This window comes from Phyllostomus hastatus, unplaced genomic scaffold (genome assembly GCF_019186645.2).
Source record: "Phyllostomus hastatus isolate PE091 unplaced genomic scaffold, TTU_PhHast_1.1 phas_contig_209, whole genome shotgun sequence".
Taxonomy (NCBI): domain Eukaryota; kingdom Metazoa; phylum Chordata; class Mammalia; order Chiroptera; family Phyllostomidae; genus Phyllostomus; species Phyllostomus hastatus.
In genome coordinates, this window is record NW_025333735.1 from 6,275,812 (window position 1) to 6,293,964 (window position 18,153).

The 18,153-nt window shown below is 34.9% G+C and overlaps 1 protein-coding gene across 12 annotated transcripts in view; it reads right to left on the reverse strand.

The window, feature by feature from the left end:
- ADGRL2 (adhesion G protein-coupled receptor L2) overlaps positions 1–18,153 on the reverse strand; it is a 264,537-nt gene that overhangs the window by 27,789 nt on the left and 218,595 nt on the right. For 8 of the 12 annotated variants that reach the window (XM_045835271.1, XM_045835272.1, XM_045835270.1 and 5 more), the window contains 7 exons: positions 15,724–16,017; positions 15,085–15,188; positions 14,042–14,227; positions 13,147–13,185; positions 10,162–10,345; positions 794–919; positions 411–616 (listed from right to left, as the gene is read on the reverse strand). In XM_045835271.1, coding sequence (XP_045691227.1) covers positions 411–616; positions 794–919; positions 10,162–10,345; positions 13,147–13,185; positions 14,042–14,227; positions 15,085–15,188; positions 15,724–16,017 — 1,139 coding nt within the window. The remainder of the gene's footprint in view (positions 1–410; positions 617–793; positions 920–10,161; positions 10,346–13,146; positions 13,186–14,041; positions 14,228–15,084; positions 15,189–15,723; positions 16,018–18,153) is intronic. The other 4 variants (XM_045835276.1, XM_045835274.1, XM_045835280.1 and 1 more) reach the window with 1 other exon arrangement.

Here is an 18,153-nt window from a genome sequence, read left to right on the forward strand (position 1 = left end):
ATTTTTAAAGGCACAGTGCTTGATAACAATTATGTCAAATGCGATCAGTAAAAACAAACTAGATCTGCCACACGCCGATAGCAGAGTCCTATCAGTTACTACTCGGCCATCCTGCTGCTAAGGTAAGAGTGAATTTTCATTCTAAAACAAATTATAGTCACTTACATTTTCCTATTGATTACTCTATTAGCTCTTATTAAGAATACACTTAAGTTCTAATAATCACTGAACCTCATTTAATTTCATGTTCACAGACTTAAATAAACTTGTGTCTCTGACCTAGTATGACATTTGAAATTCAAATGGAAAGGGCCTTTCTTTCCACTCTGCTTTCCCCCCTTCCCTCTCTCCCCATCCCAGCACGTCAGCTTTGCTTTCTTTCCTCTACTTCATTAGCGCACATAACTTACATCAATGTGTGGCAGGGTAAAAAGCACAGGATCTGTCAAGTATACTCGGCTGGATTCCTTATTGATTGAAACTGAAATGATGTGGGAATTCACTGCAATGGTGCTATTACGACCAATAAAGTCAGCACCCAGTTTTATGGTTGCATTTTCTGTACTAAGGAATTGTCCCAGGCTCCGGTAAATGATGAACACCAACTTTGCAAGTCCTAGGAAAGTAAAAACTCACATGACTCCAGAGGAAATAAGCTTATGAATAAAAAATACATTCAAATAAGAATAAAAATGAAAAAAGTCCTTATAGAATCTTTATTTAGCATTTTAGAACAGGTTTAACAGAACAAAAAGAAAAAACATTAATTTTTTAAAAGACGGTACCATCTTACCATTCCTGCTGTTCTGTTTGACAGTGTTTGCAGACAGCTGGATTGAGCTGCCTGCTCCTTTGATGCCCAGAGGGAATTTAAAGTCTTGGACCTGTCCTTCTGTACTGAGTACGGCAACTTCCAGAACTGGATGAGGCAAAGGAATATGGAGGAGGAATTAATTAAACAGCATTCTTTAAACTACAAAAACCAAATGATGATTGCACGAAAACCAGTTTCTTTTATCTACTTACAATATTGTTAGCTTTAAACAAAATATGAACTAAATTACTCTAAGAAGTTCTTAAGCCTTGACTACTCTAAAAATTTTCACAAAATCATTTGTGTGTATTTCATATAGTTCCTATAAGCATTTTCTTTACACTTTTTTATTTGTCATGAACCAATTCCAGACTTTTAGCTGATGAATATGAAAAGTGTTTAAATTCGTAATATAAAACTTTCAAGGTTTCATTCAAATCAATAAACAAAAATATTTCAAAATTACTTTTTTGCTTTTTATATTAAGTAACTCTTCAATGGCCATTTACTTGTCAGCGGCAAAACCATGAAGTATAAATTGGAATGTCATTATTGCATGCATGTATCTACTTATATGTATAGGATACATTTTAATTCATAAGGCTATAAAGGCCAGTTTACAGTAATAGATTTTTCTCTAATTTCTACAAGTAGTAAAGACTAACACAGCTTATTTATGAGAAAATGTCTGGCATGATATTAAAACTCCTCATTAATTCTCACTAGTAACCATCAACCTTTACATACTTAAGTTGGGCAAAATAGGCCCCATGTGCCAAATCTGACCTGCCACCTGTTTTTTGAAATAATGTTTTATTGGAACACAGATATGCTTACATATTTACATATAATATATGGCTGTTTTGGTGCCACCATGTCAGTTAAACATTTGTCACTTAAACAACATGGGCTGGAAAGCCTAAAATACATACTATTTGGGCTTTCACAGTAAAAGTCTGCCAATCAAGGGTAACACATACTCCTAATAATTCAATCAATACTGTCCATGTATTTTCTCTGAATTTCACCCTAATGATGTACATCCTTGCATAGCGATACTCGCACACACGATCAATTCACCCACTCCCTTTCCTTTTACAAAAGTGAGCATAGTGTATCCCATTACAGAGTTTCTCTTGGATACTATTTTATTTATTTTTATCTTTTACAACTTTGTTTTGTAGAATACATACAGATTTCATTGTAAATATGAAATTGTAACACTGGGAGATTCTTATAAGCTATCAGACTACATGCGAAGCACCTAAAATACAAGTGTATAACAAGAGTCACATAACCCCTAGAAATCCATCTGCTGCAGAAACTGGCTGAGATACTTATTTCACTGGTCTATGCTGAGAAAGATTAAGCTGGTGGGCAGGTAAATGATCTCCTCTCTTCATATCAGGTTCCGTGTGCAGTAGAAGGTAAAGGGGCAAAGAAGAGTGACAAAACTATATATCTAATATACACCTCTCTCTTCCTTTCATTGAAATGCACTCTAAAATATTATTCTTAAAATAAGAGAGAAGACAGGGTGAAAGAAAATCCTTTGAGTTTCATGAAATGTTCCAAATACAGATATACATGTACAAAGAGTTCATTTCATTCAACAACTATTTACTTATTACAGTTTAAAAGTTACATCTATTAAGTATATAGATGCAAAAGTATTTAAAAAATTATACATACTTTAAGATACAATTCTAAAAAAAGACTGTGTTTAACTCAAAAAGGCTTGTAGAAATTAATGCATTAGAAAATATATTAATGTAATATACCAAACTAAGAAATTAAAAGATAAAGGATTCAACAAATTTCAATACCCATTCAATACAAGAAATGTTTACAAAATAATAGAATTAAAAAGAAAATTTCTTGCTCATATAAGGCTTTTGTTATCAGATAAGGGTTATCTTTCCAAACTTACAGCAAAATATGGTTAAAAAAAAAACTCTAGAAGCATTTCTTTTACAGTCAGGATGACCCCTATCACAGGTTTTATTTAGCATTGTACTAAAGTATCAGCTAATGCAGAAAAACCAAGATATAAACACTGGAAGGAAAAAGCAAACTTGTTATTTGCAGAAAATATAATTAACAACAGTAATCTTGAGGAAGACTATATGAGAGTTAAAAGAATTTAGCAAGACTGCAATAAGCAAAATCAATTGTGTCCCTATAGACCAAGCAATAAACAATTGGAATATGTAACTTTAAAAAATGTTGTAATATGTAATTTTAAAATCATTACACTTAGTAAAATTTAATTTCATTTACAATGAACACAAATAGTCTAAGTTACCAAGGAGTAAACCTAATAAAAGAAAAGTACAAGATGTTAATGGGAAAAACGCAGGAATTTATTAGAAGACCTACCAACAAATGGAAGATTATATCATAGTCTTACTTGGGAGAATACAACAAGTAAATCTGTGACACTTCTTTTAACTAATCTATAAATTCACAGTCTAATTCTAATAAAAATTCCAACAAGATTTTTTTAGTATATAACTTGACAAGCTGATTTTTAAAATCACACAGGGGGTTGGAGGCATGCCCAAAGCAGCCAAGGCAATTAATTCTTGAAGAAGCAGACTGAAATAACTCACCAGATAATAATATTATTGAAACAATACAAAAACAACAACTTATAACATGTACAGTTAACATGTCCATATAAACTCGATACATGACCGTGATATGATTACGAAGCACTAGGAAAAGGAATTGGTATTACAACTACAAGTAATGAGTAACTGTCCATATGAAAAAGAAAATCAGATTAGTTCCTTCCCTCATATCATAAACAAAAATAAATTTCAGGTGTATAAAAGACATAGTTGTAAATTTACAAAGTTTGATCATTTCCAACGACTTATAGAAGATCTTTGTAACTGCAAAGTGGAGAAAATTTTCTTGAGTGGGACATCAAAAAGGAAATACTTCTTAAATAAGCTACCAGAAGCACCAACCTTAAAAGACAAGACTGACAGATTTTACTTCATTATTTTATAAAACAAAAGACACGATGAACAAAATAACAAAGCAAACTGACTGGGATGTAATCATCAAATGATTAGTGTCCAGAATGCATTAACCACAGAGAAACTGATAAATAGGAACAAGTTGCAGACAACAAATTTACAGGAGAGAAAACTAAAATTCCCAATAAACACATTAAGTAGTCAAAGAACTGCAAATTAAAACAATACTGTGATCAAGTCAAACCCATTAACAGGACAATGTTTATGTCAATAATAGAGTGTTAACAAAGAGAATGACTGGGACTAATGGCATTACAGGCGAGAATATAAAATGGTAAACCAATATTAGAAAGCAACTTTGCAGCATTTAGTAAAGTTGAAGATGGGCATGCTCTATACTCAAAAATTCTATTTCCAAATATATGTGTGCATGTATGTCTAGAAGGCACATACATGAACAAGCAGATATACAAAAAATTTCACTGCAGTTTTCCTTATCATATCAGCCAAAAACTTAAGCCATTAAAATATCTATCACTGGCATAGTTATATAATTGTACAATCTTCTTAGATCAGGTGGATGAACTATGCATAAACACAAAAACCACCACGGTAGAGAATAATTAGGCAATTATATTTGTAGTATGGAATCATTAACTTTAAAAACGTAAAAAGTGACTGTTAAATGTACATTACCTGTAGAGCAACATTTTTTATTAATGTTTACTAATACTAACAAAAAATTTAAGGATGATGGTTACTCCCTAGTTGATCTGATCAGGAAGGAGACCAAGGGATTTATACATTATCTTACTCTCTATCTCTGTGTGCTTGAAATAATACATGTCTTGTTCAGCAGATTTCCTGAAAGTGAATACAATGGGGGATCCCTTGTTACAGAAGCTTTCTCTGCTAGGCGAGTGTTCCAGGGACCCATCTGTACCAAGGTACCAGCTGGCATTGTTATGAGAAGCAGTGTTCAGCTTTAGTGAATTTTTCTGAATACTCTCAATACGTTTGCCCATTTCATGATGGGTGATTTACAAATACACCTTCCTACACCTCACTGAGTGTTCAGCAGTTTTCGACCAAAAGGGGCATGAACCCCATACCCCACCTTCCCTGATCACCTGATCTTGCCCTGAGTGACTATTTTTTTTGTTTGTTTCCCTGGATGAAAAAAGTCCTCAAAGGGAAGTGTTTTGCCAGTGCGGAAGAGGTGAAACAAACAGGGCAAAAAGCACTAAAAGACATCAAAATCGACAAGTTCAAAAACTGTTTTGAGCAGTGGGAAAAATGCCTGGATAGGTGAATTGCGTCAAATGGAGAGCACTTTGAAGGTGACTGAAGTTTAAACATGTAAGAATAAATGCACTATTTTTTAATAAATAAATTCTGGGGGGTTTTGGGTCCCCCTCGTACACTTGATTCATAGGAGAGCCACCCAGAGCTTCACTCACAGCCAATGCTGTACATAGAATTTCAATATATTCCTCTGTCCTTCTACTTTTTAAACTTATCACAAAGCATTTGCTGCAATGAGAGAAAAGGGAACAAAAAGTAAGAGAGCATACAGTGAAAACTATGGGTTCTGCCAGGAGCCCCACCACACTCCATCAAGCTGAGTCCCAGGAGAAAACAGCATGGAGCCCACTGAATATGGCAGCAGCAGAGCCAAAGCCAAGCCTCCAGGTGATGCAGCAGGAAGAAGTATAAACCTTTATTGTTGTGAGCTGCTATGACTCTGGGGTTTTTGTTACTGCAAGGTAACTGCTAGGCTTAAATTGATGGATACAATCATGCTGGCTGCTAAGCCCATTGGGAAAATAAACGATAGAGAATTTTATAATGGATGAATTAGGCTGATAACACCTGAACTACCTAATTAATCATAAGATCACAAAGACAGACAACCAAATATGTGCCTCTTAAACATGATGTAATGGAAAGTTCTTGCGGGGGAGGGGGGGACGGGGGACGGGACTTAAACCTGACCTGATTTACTCCTGATCTACGAGTAATTATCAATATATATATCAATCATGGTAAAACGGTACTATGAGTATAAAATAAGCAAAATCCAGAATGTGGGCTATTCTATAGAACAAATTATCCATTCAACACTTTCAACAAAAATGAAAAACTAAGTTGTAGGGAGAAAATGCTTTTAATTAAAAGAGACTCAAGAAATATATCAATTAAATGTATACCACAATTTGTATCCTTGTTTTAAAAATTTAGTAATTAGGTATTAATACATTTATAAAAATCAGGTAAATTGAGGCTCATTTTTGTTATCTTTTGAAGCTATTTTTGTGAATTTTTATTTTTTAAAAGATTCTATTTATTTATTTTTAGAGAGAGGGGAAGGAAGGGAAAAAGGAAGAGAAACATCAGTGTGTGGTTGCCTCTTGCATGCCCCCTACTGGGGACCTGGCCAACAACCCAGGCATGTGCCCTGATTGGGAATCAAACTGGAGACCCTTTGGTTCACAGGCTGGCACTCAATCCACTGGGCCAAACCAGCCAGGGCTATTTTTGTTAATTTTTAAAGTGTGATAATGATATTGTGTTTTCTTTAAAAAAGTATATAATATTTACTAAAGTATTTATATTAATAATAATATGATGTCAGTATACACTTTAAAATAATACAATGGTGAGAAGAATAAGTGAAACAGCATTAGCATACATGTTAAAGCTGGGTAATAAACAGTTTTTTATCAAAATTAAAAACTGCTGCTCTTAAGATATCATTAAGAACATTTTTTTAAAAGTCCCATACTGAGGGAAAATATTCAGAGTACATATATACAAAAGATTTATATCAGGAATATATACAGAGTCTTCATAACTTATTACTAAAAAAGACAATCCAATTAAAAACAGGCAAAACACATGAAGAGACACCTCACAAAAAGACATATGAAGCTCCAATAAGCACATGTAAAGTTGAACAGTTATCAACAAAATGTAACTTAGCAATCATACAAATGCAAACTAAAACCAAAATGAGCTGCCACTTCAAACCACTAGGCTAAAATTAAAAAGACATTTGAGAAGACAATCTTAAATACTGGTGAGAATGTGGAGTAACTGGAACCGTCATTGCTGTTTGAGTATAAAATGGTAAAATGACAAGGGCAAAGAGTGGTATAATAACAATCAAAAAGTGGAAACAACCTAAATATCTGACAAGTGAGTAAATATACAAATAGTGGTGCTCTTTGTGATGGAATAATATCCAGACATAAAAAGGAATAAACTACTGATGCCTGCACCACGATGGATGAATCTCAAAAATATTACTCTGTGTAAAAGAAGCAAGATAAAAAAGGGGTATATATTGTACGATTCTCCACTCAACTGCAGGTCTAGAAAAAGCAAAACTAGGCTATAGTGACAGAAAACAAACCAGTGGCTACTTGAAGTTGGGAGTAGGAGGTGACTGACTGCAGAAGACCATAAAGAACCCTTTCGAGGTGACAGAAGTGCTGACCGTGATGTTGGTTCTATGGGTGTGCATTTGCCAAAACTCATCAATCTGTGTGCTTACAACAGCTGTTCTTACTGTATGTAAATTAAATCCCAAAGGTGATTTTTTAAAAAGATTTTATTTACTTATTTTTAGAGAGGGAAGGGAAGGGGGGGGGGAGAGAGAGAGAGAGAGAGAGAGAGAGAGAGAGAGAGAGAGAGAGAGAGAAACATCATCAATGTGCGGTTGCTGGGGGTCATGGCCTGCAACCCAGGCATGTACCCTGACTGGGAATCGAACCTGCGACACTTTGTTTCGCAGCCCGCACTCAATCCACTGAGCTATGCCAGCCAGGGCAAAGTTGATTTTTAAAAGCTATACCAGATATAATTATAACATTTTATGAGGTCATGCATAGGGGTAAAACAGAATAGAGTAAATTCAGGATTCAAGAAATCACTAAGGAGAAAAATCAGATTATCTTAATAACCAAAGACACTGCAACCACATCCTAAATTTAGGTAAGAGGATCAAGAGGGAGGACACAGGCCCTGGCTGGCGTAGCTCAGTGGATTGAGCGCGGGCTGCAAACCAAAGTGTCGCAGGTTCGATTCCCAGTCAGGGCACATGCCTGGGTTGCAGGCCACAGCCCCCAGAAACCACACATTGATGTTTCTCTGTGTCTCTTTCTCCCTCCCTCTCTAAAAATAAATAAATAAAATATTAAAAAAAAAGAGGGGACACAAAAAGGGTAATGGGCCATTTTAGTCCTCCATCTAAAATGAGAACAAGTCCTAAGAAAAATTTGAATATATTTCTCATACTAATTAATGTGTAACAGGGTGTCAAACTCATTTTCACTGGGGGCCACATCAGACTCGTGGTTGCCTTCAAAGGGGTGAATGTCATTTTAGGACTGTATAAAACGTAACTACTCCTTAAGTAGGGGCAAGGAGCTTGGTGCTGCCACTGGGTAAAAACAAGGTGCCAGGCTGGATAAAACAAGGTGAAGGGCCAGATTCAGCCTGCAAGCCTTGTGTTTGCCACTTGTGATGTGCAATGTTTGTCACAAAACTGTTTATCTCTTAGAAATAAAAACATATAACTATATTAGAATGTATAAAGTGACTTTCAGTGATAATTTTTGGTAATCAATATATGCATACAGTAAATTAAAGGAATTATTTTTGAGAGGTCAAAAATGTGTACTACATCCTCACCCATAATATTCTCTCCTTAATTGAAAATGAAGAAAAGAGTATGGAGAATAATCCTCAACGTTCTAAAAACCACAAGTATTGGAAAAAATATATTCCTGGGCATTTAAGTTCTCATACTTGCCCCAAACCGAGAATACAGTATCTCCAACACTAAATAAAAGTTGCTCTGCGTTATGTGACACTAATGGGAGCAGACTATCGACCTGGCCTGTCACATTTCCTTGCACTCTTAGAAGGAGCATAAGAAGGAAATTTTATGATTTTTGGAGTTTTCTTGTTTTGTTTTGTTTTGTTTTAAAAATAGCTTTGGAAGACTTAGAAAACAAACTGAGGTCAGGACACGCCACTTCGGATAGTACTTTCCGTGAACCATCCTCCTAAGATGACCAGGCCCACACTCCTTCCCTAGGCACATCCCTAGAACACCTGAGAAGACTTGTTTGAGGTATATCTAGGCATTTCATTAGACTGCTAACAAATTAACCTTAAAAGTAATAAAAGCTTTAGACAGAAACGAGAAGCCGTGTTCATTCTGTAGTACAAAAGCTGTGGAAATCATTTATTTCCCTTATGACTGGTCTCCCAAATTGTGACAGGCCAAATTATTTTGACTTCATTTAATTCGAACTTATTGAGTTATTTATCATTCCAAAATCTCACACTAAATAAAAATGTGATTTTAATAAGTTTCTTTCTTTCTAAAAATTCGTTCATTTAAATAAAGTTCAAATCTGACTTTAATTACAAGTATAATAATCTGATTAATGTCTATTTCTTCTAAATACCTTTCTTTTCTACATTTTAAAATATAAAGTCCCATGATTTAGGCAGACACAATCAGGTAATGAGATACAGCATCTCTGACAGCCAGACCTCATTTATTATGTGATACTCCAGATACATACTTTTGGGTAAAAGAGAGTGGTCTATGATTCTTTCTGTGTTTTTTTATTTTTACATTTATGCTTGGGAAACTTTTTTACATTACTAAGGGGTACTATAAAACTCCATCTAAGCTCAAACTCACTGAATAATCAATAATTCTAAATCAGCTAAGCCTAAATTAATATATCTTACTGTATTTACTGTACTTGTTTCAAATACCATCAAGTTAATTCCTGCCTCTTGTTGTCAGCCTTTCCATCCTAAATCATGCTTCAAAACTATCAGCAGCTATTTTGCAAGCTATGAAGCATGGATATTCTGCATCGTGGAAGATGTAGTTCACTGACTACAATTTCACCTGAAGGCAACTGTGTTTAATATAAACATTTGGCTCAAATTCTGTTTGCCTAAAATATATGACTGGGAGAACACATTCCAGAAAGTAATTTAAATTCATTAGGAACATATTATACCAAATGGAAAAGCATTTGCCACAATTCCATAGCAAGCACTTTCATTACTTAAGCAATCCATATTAAGTATTCTAACGATTTTTCAGTTGGGAAAAGAAACCACATGACACCAACTTTTAAAAGATATAAGACAGATTTTGGCTTTTGCATTATGAAATGTGATCAATAATATCTCTGGTTAATAGATAAAAATAATTAACAAAAAAGAAGTTTGGTACTGGGAAATAACAGATTCAGAATGGACACATCATTCTCTTAAACATCTATTTTCTAAATCAAAGTGAAACCTAACGATAGATTCACTTACCTATATTTTCTGTGGGCATTGAGACTCTGGTTGGTTCTACCAGATTGTCAGCCAGGACAAAAGCTCCTTCTTCCAACGTATCCAGCAACATAGTTGCAGTATGTGCTTGTTCAGAAGAATTCATGTGCTTCCATGATTCCAAAGCTTCAGGTTTCAGAAGGTTGTCCACTGTGTCAACAATTGCCTGCATCCATGAGAAAACCATCATTAGGTCTGAATACTTCTAGTACCAAGGTGATTTTTCAATCACTGACTAGTGACAATTGTAACATGTGTCATGATGATTTACTCTTACTTCAAGATGGAAGAACACCTAGACAACATATTATCTGGTCAACTTGTAACAGATCTATTTCAAGATAGGATTGACTAAAGATTAGTAGACTACTATTTGATTATAAAGAGTAAGTGTAAAAAGATGGCTTTTGTGTTTATCTAATCATCTCAGTTGTTGGAAAGAAAAATACAAATAGTGTCTAAACCTGAAGTATTACTCTTACATGCATAGTCACCCCTACTTATAATCTCAAAACTCAGGTTCTAAAGAGAAAACAGTGATGCCTTTAGAGTGGCCTAATAGTTATGCTTGAAAAGTAAAACATTGTGTTTTGGAACGTGAACCAAAATTTAATAACCAAAATTGTGCTTTGTAACACTATTTGCTTATTACCATTGGGGAAGAAACAAGATGATTTGCAAGTTTGTAAATTATCTAGGAATGTTTTCATTCTTTCAGTTCCCTGTCCAGATAAAAAATAAACACTTGAGGGTACACCTTAATTCATAATAATGATCTGCTTTTAAAGGAATCAAGAAAACAAAATATTTAAGGACTAGACTAAGAATTTGATGGAAACAGAAAAGCAGAATAAAGTCTTTATAAACATCCAAGTTGTAAATATTCACATATATATAGGTTTAGTTTATTATTGCAGAAAATAACATTAAATAATTATATAACTCAGGCAGTTAAGCAATTGAAGGCAGGCTTGTCACTGATGGTTACTCTAGCTGTGCACTATGGGCTTAAAGAGCTGAAATCACTAAGTTTATTTATTCTATCCCATTTACCTACTCGTAATGTGTCATTAAGCCCATACATAAATTGTTTGGATCTACTTGTACTCACACATGGAAAAAGAATATACATTGTACAAAGAACAACAAAAATTGCTAGTTTGAGGTACAATATTAAAATAACTGGGGGGAGAGTTGTTTGAGGCTACTGTCAAAGAGTAAGATTAATTAGCTTAATCCATCTTAATATCCTTTTTCTGTCTGCCTCGTGAGCCACCACGACCTTCCTGGCAGGTGAAGATACTTCCAAGTGGAGTTAAAGGCTTTTTTCTTTCTCTAATGGGAGACAGAATAGTCAAAATGCTCACACTGATACTGCTGCAGCCATTAACCAGAGTGGAACAGAAATTGGTCTGCTGAGGCCAGATTCATTAGTCACCAAGAAATACAGACTAGTGACTCTAATCTAAGTTACAAATGAATCCTCTGTCACAAAGCAGGAAACTGCTTCATTTGCATAGTGTAAGTCAGCTTCTGATTTGTAATTTAAGGAGTTTTATTAGTCTTATCTGAACAGAGAAGCTCATTTGTGACATACTGAAAATGACACTGGTCAGAAATTAAGGTCATGCTGAAATTTACTGTGTATACACATAACTCACTGATGACACGGCTTTATTAATTTGAAACCCTCCTGATTTATTAACATTTGTACTTTTCTAGTGGGATCAAAATGATCATTAGCCTAATCATATTCCTGAAGTAGTCTCTCCCTGCCAAAGAAAAAAAGCTGTTCTTTTCCCACTGAGATATATGTCCTGGGCAACATACCAATTATTACATTCCACACATTAATGAATACCTTTATGGGGAACTGAAAATATCAGTATGACAAATTCTATATTCTTTAGCAGTTCTTTGCCCCCATTAAAAAGGCTAAAGGGACTTTCAGAATATTAGTGCCTAAAAAGAATTTCCCACCACCTTTTCTTGTAAAGTTCTGAGATTCCATGATGTCTATTAGTACCCATTGAGATGCCATTCTTCTTTTCTAGACCTCACCAGCCAATATTAGCAAAGCAGTAGCTTTTGAGTAACCTCTGTTCTACAACTACAAAGTCCTTTTGCTTTGTTGTCACACGTATTAAGAATTAGTTCAAAGTTTGATTTACTAGTGATATGGCACTATCCTCCAAAAAAGAACATTTAAAATTTAGAATGAAACAAAATGAAATGTGGCATTATTTTGACCTATCACACAGAACTAGCAGGGCGTAATTCCTCTGTTGGCCTCACTTAGAATATTGCCTATTCCTTGGATACACATGGGAAAAAAACCGGCTGGAACAGACAAGGGTTCTCAACCAAACAGTGGCTTTCTGCTCTGATCAGCCTGACAAAAACCAACCTATAACACTCATCGAAAGCACTGTCACATTATTTATATTTCATTTCTTGTGACCCTTTCTAATATCATCAACCTGATACTAGAAATGACCCCCCAAAATTTCAGGACAAAGCCTATTTTATTTAAGAGTATAACACAGATAAGAAAGCAGTGACTTTTTCATGCACATACATTATGACTCTACAGTCTTTGATATGATAAACTGCCGAGAATATATCATAGCTGTGTTACTCAAGTTGTTTTTTAATCCACAGAGATGGCAACAGAAAACAAAAAGACTGTATGATTACTCCCCAATTCAGAGGATATGTCATTAAAATGCTGGTATATTTGGACGAATGGAAAAACAGCAAAAATTATAAAAATTTATAAAAATTACAAAAATTATTTGCTTATTCTGAGAGTAATATACCTGTGCAAAGCCAACATTTGTACAGCTGATATGGGGCACATTATATAATTATCAAAGACTGAAATACATTGGATCATGCAGCAAGATGATAAAGCGTGGCAGGTAGCTGAAGAAGGGAGAAAGCAGGGTGACAGCACAGGAGAGATACCTTAAGGTAAGCCCTGCATGTCTTCTCTCGTTTTTGGAGCTTTTTAGTGAAAGAAAAGAAAATCAGAGGTTAGATTTTATCTGTTGAAAATGAGGAAAGAAGAAATCCTCAAAAATTAAGCTGGTGCTCCTGAACTCAGAGTGTATTAGATATTGGGTCTCCTGGACTTTCGTGGATCTGCACTGACTGCCCACTTTCTCTGCCTACAGTTGTTAGCTGTATGTTACTAAGTATACTAATCCAAAGTATATTGATAAAACTAGGGACGAGCCATGTGGTCAAAAGGAAAAAAAGTGCCTATTTTTCTCCCTATAAAACTGTTATCAGCCACAGATTTTGGAATCATATGAATCTCATCTGAACACTTACAATATGGTTAAAAAAAAAGCTATCAAATTTTGTCACAGCCTGAAAAATTAATAAACTAATACACTGTAATCCCAGAGAGGGAAATTTGTCCTTCTCTCAAAACCTGCCACTGAAGACAGTATTTCAGTGGGTAACATTACTATATGTGTCACAACTGTGTTGCAAACCTAAGAGTTGAATGTACTATTATACACAGTATGTTTATTGTACAAGTGCAGATAATACATTCCAAAATGAGACTCCAAGTGCAGATAATGCATGCTAAAATGAAACTACTGACCATAAACAGGCAGGTGAAGTTTGCCACCAACTAAGATCACTCTCAGGTAATTTTTTGTTGTTGTTGTTTAAAGCCATATTGCTCCTCTCTCAATTGTAATTCTTTCTTGGGACATAAACCAAATTAGAAGTTTTGTCTCTAAGTGTATGTCAAAGGGGCCAGAGGTATGACAGTCAGCTGCTATTGTTGATTCCAGAGCTGCTGTACAAAACGTCTAGTTGAGTGTAACAGAAAATTCCTACTTACCTTGTTATAACTCCGTCCAGCTGAATCCTTCTCACTAGGTTTCAGTTCCTGCAGCTGTGCATCAAGAATGTCCACCAACTGCTCCATTAGCCTCACTGAAGAACTCACATCCCCAGCAAACACCGGCCCTTTGGTATGTTTAGCTAGTTCATTGGCAAGACTAGCAGCATTTTCTCCACTTCTGATCTGAAATGCCAATTTACATTATCTCAATAATATTTCTTGCTCAGTTTGTGGCTTCTTGTTCTTCTCCGAGTATCTTTGTTATGGTGAAAAATGTATTTGCAAATGTGTCAAAATCTGCAACTAATTGAGACAAATAACTTTCTCTTCATTTCAAATGATTAAAGGTTCTCATATCCTCAACACAAAAGAAATTATTAATCAGAAATTTAAAAGAAACAAAAGCGGGGGGGGCAGAAATCCTTTGTAAAGGTTTTCAGATAGCGCTCTCATTTCGCCGTAACCATTTTAAACTGCCATTTAAAAATCTATTTATTTATTCCAATGATCCAGAAATTTAAATCAGAATGTAATCAGTATGGTACAGAGGGTTATTATCTACTTCTTGCACTTCAGAAAGGTAGCTGACAAAGGAGAAACAAAAATGTCACTGCATTCCACTGTAATATTAAATAATTTACTTATATTTCACTGTAAATATTTTTACTTACTCTCTCATAATCGTCTATGATATAAACATCTGCTTGCATTCTGTGGATTCAGTTGCAAACATAATGATATTTGATTTATTAGGCCAATGCACTATTTGTCTTACAAACATCAAAAGAAACAGCCTACTAAATATGATTGAAATTAAGCAAGTATGTACTCATTAAAAAGCTTAACAGAAAAAACAGCATGCCCCAAAACATATGTAACTTTGAATAAAGAGTTTACAGACAAAACTATGCATAATTTTTTACTTTTATGCTGAACAAAGAGTAATGAAGCTGGTTTTAACATACAAAGCTAAATTATTTATGTTAGAAGTTAAAGCCCTTAATCACCAATGTGTATCATAATAAAAGGTTCCAACCAACCTTCTGAGCCAGCTGATTCACCCAGTGTGAGGTACAGTTGCTAAGATCGGGGCCCTTAGGGTTCCATGTTCCAGTGGAAACCATGCAGAGATACGAGGCAGTTCCTACAACAGATGTAGAAAACAACAGTGAAATTGAAACCATTTTTCTACATGCATTCGGGAAATCAGCTATGATGATCCTACCCTGCGTGTTCAATTTTGAATAAACGCTAATGGAAGCAGTTGACAATAACTCACAAAAAGTAGGGTGAAATGCAGATTATAAACAGAAAATATAAAGCCAGCATAGAAATATCAGACATTTACAACAAACAAAAAGCCCTTGATTTTCTTGGGACTCATCCAAAATGATACTCACAATGAGAAAGACAGCTGTTAGGAACACTCCCTAGAGCCCATGGGCAAAAATTTCAGGCTTGACCCCGGTCTTTAAGAGGGAGAGGTAATTAAGGACCTGACCTTAGGTAATTTTTACAATTTAAAAACCTTTAAGTTGTATACTGTATTCCCAAGTAACAAAAATAATAAAGTTCAGTATTATAAATAGCTCCTTCATCTAGTGAAATCACTTCAGTGTAATTCAGAATCTAACTGAAGTAAAATTTAAAAGGTCTATGTAGTATTTTACAGAAAATACCTCTTGTTCCCTTGGGACACGGTCGTTCAACCATCACTCCCCTTTGTGTCTGAGGCCACCATATCCCCCTCGATTCTAATGCCTCGCAGAATCTTTCTGGCAGGGGAAAAATATTTGTCACAGGAGGAATTTTGGTTGTAGAAACTGCTGGAGGTGGTTTTGTCCCTCTGCTTCCTTCCTGTGATCCAGCTACGGTTGTGCTCATGGGGCCTTTCTGTGAAGTAGTGCTTGTGGTTGATACAGTGGTTTTGAATTGCTCAGCTGAAGAAGTTACTGTCACAGCTGTGGTAGGCACTATGGAAAAAAGATGAGTATGTTAATCTCAAAGACATACTCAAGTTCACATGCATGCACACACATGAATGTGTGCATGCACGTACACACAAAAGCCCACCCATCCAACTTCTCCAAAACCAACAAAAGGAGAGTTACCACTGAGAACATTAGTAGTGGGGAGGAAAAATAAATGTCTTCAATTATTCCAATTTATTTATACTATTAGCCAAGCAAAGGCGGTTTGGGGTTCATTTTAGATTTTTGTGTATGACTCTAATTGTGTTAGGTTTACTTCTTAATGAGACATTTGATAACACAGTTTAAGTGTAATTTCATTATATATTATCTAACAGGAAATGGGCGGTTTTATATAAAGTTTCAACATACAAACCAAATGTATTCTGTCACTAGTAAATAAGAGAAAAATTATTTTCTTATATAAATTCATACTCTTTAAACAATCAAACTCAAAGTATCAACAAAAGTCTGATAATTACCTCTAATTAGGACAACAGAAAATTCAAAGTCACTCATTCTACATCTTACAGGAAAGTAAGATGTGACATCTGTGACATCTCTTTACCCAGCAGCCACTCTTGCTTGAGAGATTTTTGAGCGTGCCTGGTCAGACCCAAACGGGATGTAACTATGACGTGCCTGTGCTGTTTTGTTAGTAAGGAAACACATCGGAGGCTTCAGCTTCTTTACTTTTGAAAACATTGGTATGAAAAGGACAACTGGTTCTGGTAAGAGGTTATAATGCAATCGTTTACCAAGATAACAGGTCAGATCATATCATGCCTAATTCAAAAACAGCCCTACTCTCTTACTGACCCTTAACAGTAAAAAAGGCCTACAGTTACACATTTAAAAGTAGAAATTCACAAAGAAGTTTTTAAACATTATTTTTGACTTCCAATATTACTTTCAAACTGTTAAATCCAGGTTAAAAAATTAATGGAGCTTATGTCTCCTTCATTAATTCCAATTTAATTAGTTTAAACAACAAACTATCTGTCAGCAAAACATTAATACTATCATTTGAACTCTATTAGGTGACCACACTGAAGTTTTATCAACATTTATAGTTACTGGCTCTTAAAATCTTACATATATGATGCCTTAAGTTTAAATTATTAAGAGTATAGCAAATTAAAAATAACAATTTCGAGTAATCTCATATAATTTAACTGTTTTATGATTTCTCTATACATAAGAAACAAAGTGGAACATTAAAACTGATTAGAAAACAAGTTCATATTACTACTATGTCTCGTATTTTAGGCTGTAGTCCATAAATAGATGTTTATATAATTCTGATACTATTGAGAGTACGTCGAGTTTATCAGAAAAACTTGTTTCTAGGCCTTTAGTAGTGACAAACTTCTTGTTGCCAATATACTTTCTACACCTTTTTTTCCCTTCTATAGAAAGAAAAACTTCTTAAACGTATGTTTTATTTCCAGGGCATAATTTATTGACCATATGAGAGATGCCTGTGTACGTGAGTCAAACATCCTGCCCAAGCCAGCTGCTGCAGAAACCTATTCACACCCGTCTATCTTTCTCCGAAAAGCCCTTGCCTGACATCTTGTTAAACCTCTGTAATTTTCTTTTGATTACAATGCAGCCAGGCTTTCAGTGCTTTCTCAATTAACATTTGTCAAAAGCATCACAATCTTTTGCAGAAGTGTCAAATGACTGCTGCTGAATCCAATTTGAAAAGGGAGTGGAGAATCGGAGCAAAAAGAGAACAAGGCAGAGCAAAGTGGTTTATTGCTAAACCGTCTTACGTCTCCCTCGACACCGAACTAATCAGGACATATTTAATCACTGAATATGTATCAACAGTGCTACAATTAGGGATCTGTTAGTTAAGCATCAGTAGAGATGCATAATAACTGTTTGAAGGTAGGTGATAGAATGACCTCTGTTACATGTATACAATTTCATGAGATATCCTATAGTCTATTTCCATGTGGTTTTTAAAATAATTTTCATACACTTTCACCTTTTGTTTAACAAAAGAAGTTCAAAGGGAATCAACACATTATTCAAAGGCAAATCACTGAAATATTGGGACATTGTGACATTAAACCTGGAAGTAAGCTTTATGTGGCACATTTTAATTTTTTTTGGAGGACAACTAAAATT